The following is a 5,000-nucleotide window of genomic DNA, read 5'->3' as shown; positions in this document are numbered from 1 at the left end:
AACACACACATAACACAACACACACACACACACACATATACAACACACACACTCACACACACACACATAACACAACACACACACACACACACACACACACACACACACACACACACACACATATACAACACACACACACACATAACACACACACACACACACATACAACACACACACACATAACACAACACACACACACACACACACACACACACACATACACACACACACACACACACACACACACACACACACAACACACACACACACACACATAACACAACACACAACACACACATATACACACAACACACACACTCTCTCTCTCTCTCTCTGTATAATAAAATAATAAAATCAAATGTTTTTATTATACATCCATGATTTTCTCTGTTCTTTCTCTTCTTCCGGTGGAGGATAAACTGTAAAGTTCGCGTGCACGTGCAGAGGCTGAAGCGGAAGTAGAAATAAAAATAATAAAAAATAATTTTAACTCTTTTAAACCTTCAAACACACGATGTTTCACTTTAGATTCTGTTGTGTTTTATATTTCTTTATTTCCGCCTCTGAACTCTTCTAAACATTTGTATTTAAGTCACATCCGGTGTGAGTTTTATTTTGAAGCGTGTTTCCGGTGTGCGCGGTTAAGTCGCGCTTGACACGCTCCGCCTCCGCTCCGTCACAAACAAACAAAGTGAAACATGGCGAGCGGCGCGGAGCAGCGCAGCGGACCGACCCCGGGACCGAGCCCGGGACCGACCCTGGGGCCCGGACACGCTCTGCCCGGCTCTGTGGAGGCGCTGTTCCCCGCGGGCCCGGAGGAGCAGGAGCCCGGGGAGCTGGACCCGGAGCTGGCCCGGCTGTCGGAGCGGGTCCGCGGGTGGTTGTCGCAGTACGAGCCGCTGCTGCTGTGGCTCCAGCGGATCTTGGTGTGGGAGAGGCCCGTGTACAGCGTGTCTGCGGCCGTCACGCTCAACACGCTCTTCTGGTAACGACCGTTTCACCCGAGAACCACACTTTGTTTAGAATAAGACTTTTTAATGCGCTTTAAAGGAAGGATCGATAAATGTCACGTTAGTTTAGCTAATCCGCGTCTGCGGCGCGTCGCGGCGCTGGGCCCTGCGCTCTGAGCTAATGGAGCTGTGTTTACACCGACAGGACGCTTTACTACAACTACACTTTATATACAGGTTAAATTAGAGTTTACATTATAGATTATATAGAGTCTGTGAGCGGCTGTGATGTAAAGTGACGTGTCTCCGCGCGACGTGCCACTCGAACGTTTATTTACGGAGTTACGCACGTGCGGCCGCACTGTTCTGTTTATAACACACAATCTGTTATTACCTGTTTATAACTGTCTCAATACAACCACAGATACACTTATATACACTTATATACACACACATGTATACACTTATATACACGTATATACACATATATACACGTATATACACGTATATGTTTATAACCAGAGCCTGTCTATGATTATAACCATATACACACTTATATACACGTATATTTTTATAACCATATATACACTTATGCAGTATGTATGTCTGTGTTTATATCTCAGTATGTCCCTGTCATCCGGCGCGTTCACACTTTACTCTCATTTACTGTTTTTTCTGCCTTTGATAAAGTTTATTCCGACTGTTTTACTGCGGTACATTTATTTATTTTAAACAGATGTTCAGTCAGCTGCTCTAGCAGTAAAACACTTAAAACTGTGTTAAAGCTCTAATTAAAGCCGTTAAGTTCATTTGTAGTCAGCACCAACTGGACTAAACCAGGACTAAACCAGGGACCTCAGGTTGACATGGTAAATGTTCAGGATTCCATCAAATTAAAGCACTGTGTCCTGCTTTGGTCCTGGCTTTAGTCCTGGTTTAGTCCTGGTTTAGTCCTGGTTTAGTCCTGGTTTAGTTCTGCTTTAGTCCTGATTCGTCACGTGAATTTGTTTGTTTGTTTCAGGCTGTTGTCGTCCACGTCTCTGCGTCCTCTCTTCCTGCTCAGTGTGTCTCTGCTCGGGCTCACGCTGCTGGAGCGATGGAAGCACAAACTGCCCCTGTGCCACGGTAAAAACTACAAACTCATACACTTAAAAACTACAAATACCATACACATACCTCTGCCCCTGTGAAAAAGACTACAAATATACTCACGAAAAAACTACAAATCCCACACACATACAGTTTGGATATACTGTCTCTCTGGTACAGTAAAAACTACAAATTACTCATGAAAAAAACTACAAATCCCACACACATACAGTCAGGGTACAAAGTGCTGCTGTATGAAGGTGAAGGACTACAAATATACTCTCAATAAACTACAAATCCCATGCACAAACTGCCCCTCTGTAAAGGACTACAAAATGCACTTAAAACTACAAATCCCAGAGTCAGGTGCTCCTCTGCACTGGTTTAATCTGCTCATGTTTGTTTTTCTTTTTTTCTTTTTTTCAGGGCAACAAATGGAAGCTGAACCCAAACCTCAGTGAGTAATTCCACAAATATTCACAAAGTATTTGTAGAACCTGTATTACCAGTAGTAGTAGTAGTAGTAGTAGTAGTAGTAGTAGTATTACCAGTGGTACTAGTAGTGTTTTGTTTTAGTAGTAGTGGTTTGTTTAATTTGATATAGTTTTTGTTTCTTATGTCATAATGATGATGTACAACTGAAGTTCAAATCAGGCTAAAAACAATCACTGAATCTCACATTTTCATCTAGAATTAAACGTTTTACTAAGAGGATTCAGTTCAAAGTTCACATTTTAAACTCGTCCAGAACAATCTGCAGAAAGAGTGAAATCTGAACTGACAAAATAAAACAAGAGTCATGTTTCAGAAGAAGTTTGTTCAGATCTAAACTACAGCCTTAGATGTTTTTATGCACATTAACACAGGAGACTTTGTTTGTGGAGGAAATTATGGGTCTTTGGGAAATTATGGGAACTGCAGCGTTTGTGTTTTGAGTTAATGTAGTCCTGGTTCAGACCTGGTTTAGTCCTGGTTCAGACCTGGTTTAGTCCTGGTTCAGACCTGGTTTAGTCCTGGTTCAGACCTGGTTTAGTCCTGGTTCAGACCTGGTTTAGTCCTGGTTCAGATCTGGTTTAGTCCTGGTTCAGATTTGGTTTAGTCCTGGTTCAGATCTGGTTTAGTCCTGGTTCAGACCTGGTTTAGTCCTGGTTCAGACCTGGTTTAGTCCTGGTTCAGATCTGGTTTAGTCCTGGTTCAGACCTGGTTTAGTCCTGGTTCAGACCTGGGTTAGTCCTGGTTCAGACCTGGTTTAGTCCTGGTTCAGACCTGGGTTAGTCCTGGTTCAGACCTGGTTTAGTCCTGGTTCAGATCTGGTTTAGTCCTGGTTCAGATCTGGTTTAGTCCTGGTTCAGACCTGGTTTAGTCCTGGTTCAGATCTGGTTTAGTCCTGGTTCAGATCTGGTTTAGTCCTGGTTCAGACCTGGTTTAGTCCTGGTTCAGACCTGGTTTAGTCCTGGTTCAGATCTGGTTTAGTCCTGGTTCAGACCTGGTTTAGTCCTGGTTCAGACCTGGTTTAGTCCTGGGCCTGGTCCTAGTTTTTCTGCCCTTTTTGAGTCCATAAGAAGCACTGACTTCTGCTGTAAGAATGGTTTTCAAAACCAAAAATGTCAAACTTTTTTCAGTACTAAGGATCAGACTCGATACTTGATACTCGATACTCGATACTCAATACCGATTCTGATTTCACAATGAAAATGAAACTCTTTGTTTAAACAATCTCCTGTGATTTTCCACATTAAATGGTAGAACTTTATTTTCCATTCCCATGTGTCTTTATATCTGTGTAATTCCTCAGCCTGAACCAGGACCAAACCAGGTCTAAACCAGGTCTAAACCAGGTCTAAACCAGGTCTAAACCAGGTCTAAAGTAGGTCTAAAGTAGGTCTAAAGTAGGTCTAAACCAGGACTAAACCAGGTCTAAACCAGGTCTAAACCAGGTCTAAACCAGGTCTAAACCAGGTCTAAACCAGTCTAAACCAGTCTAAACCAGTCAAACCAGTAAAGTAGGTCTAAACCAGGTCTAAACCAGGTCTAAACCAGGTCTAAACCAGGTCTAAACCAGGACTAAACCAGGACTAAACCAGGACTAAACCAGGACTAAACCAGGACTAAACCAGGACTAAACCAGGTCTAAACCAGGACTAAACCAGGACTAAACCAGGTCCATGTGTGTATTCTAGTTTCTGTGTCTTATACTTGTTCTGATCCAGCTCCAGGTCGTTCTAAACACATTCAAGGAAAAAAATGAGGATCTAGTTTAGGTAAAAGTTGTAGAAGAGAAGAGTGTTTGGTGTTTGTGTGACTCGGTGGACTGTGTGACTCGGTGGACTGTGTGACTCGGTGGACTGTGTGACTCGGTGGACTGTGAGCGGAGGCGGCAGACGCTGAGTGTAGTGAAGTCACATCTGACACCTGATTGCACAAGGCTGTGGTGTATTATTAGACAAAATCTGAACTATGTCGACCATTTCAATAATAGTTTGTGCTGCTGTGACTCCAGCTCTGCACAAACCTCCACTTTAACTCACACACGAGTCACGGACCTGACACGAGTCACGGACCTGACACGAGTCACGGACCTGACACGAGTCACGGACCTGACACGAGTCACGGACCTGACACGAGTCACGGACCTGACACGAGTCACGGACCTGACACGAGTCACGGACCTGACACGAGTCACGGACCTGACACGAGTCACGGACCTGACACGATTCTGACGCACGGGAGGGCATCTGACACTCAAGGACAACCACTGTACCGACTGATCACAAAGGCTAGGACAAAGATCAGGACTAAAACAGGGACTAACCAGGTCTAAACCAGGTGTAAACCAGGTCTACACCAGGTCTAACCTAGGGCTAAACTAGGTCTAAACCAGGGACCAAAGCAGATGTAAACCAGGTCTAACCCAAGTCTAAACCAAGCAGGTATTAAAACAGGGTCTAAAGCAGGTCTGTC

At 43.9% G+C, this 5,000-nt stretch overlaps 1 protein-coding gene across 1 annotated transcript in view; it reads left to right on the top strand.

Annotated features, from left to right (window-relative positions):
- The first annotated feature begins 683 nt into the window (after positions 1 to 683).
- Positions 684 to 5,000, top strand: part of retreg2 (reticulophagy regulator family member 2) — a 15,922-nt gene continuing 11,605 nt past the window's right edge. The window contains 3 exon segments of the mRNA XM_055164178.1: positions 684 to 985; positions 1,972 to 2,075; positions 2,466 to 2,496. Coding sequence (XP_055020153.1) covers positions 699 to 985; positions 1,972 to 2,075; positions 2,466 to 2,496 — 422 coding nt within the window. The 5' untranslated portion in view covers positions 684 to 698.

The sequence above is a fragment of the Boleophthalmus pectinirostris genome, unplaced genomic scaffold (genome assembly GCF_026225935.1).
Source record: "Boleophthalmus pectinirostris isolate CB_2022bp ecotype Guang Dong unplaced genomic scaffold, ASM2622593v1 HiC_scaffold_11, whole genome shotgun sequence".
In the NCBI taxonomy this organism is placed as follows: Eukaryota; Metazoa; Chordata; class Actinopteri; order Gobiiformes; family Gobiidae; genus Boleophthalmus; species Boleophthalmus pectinirostris.
This window is presented reverse-complemented; position numbering and strand designations above follow the sequence as displayed.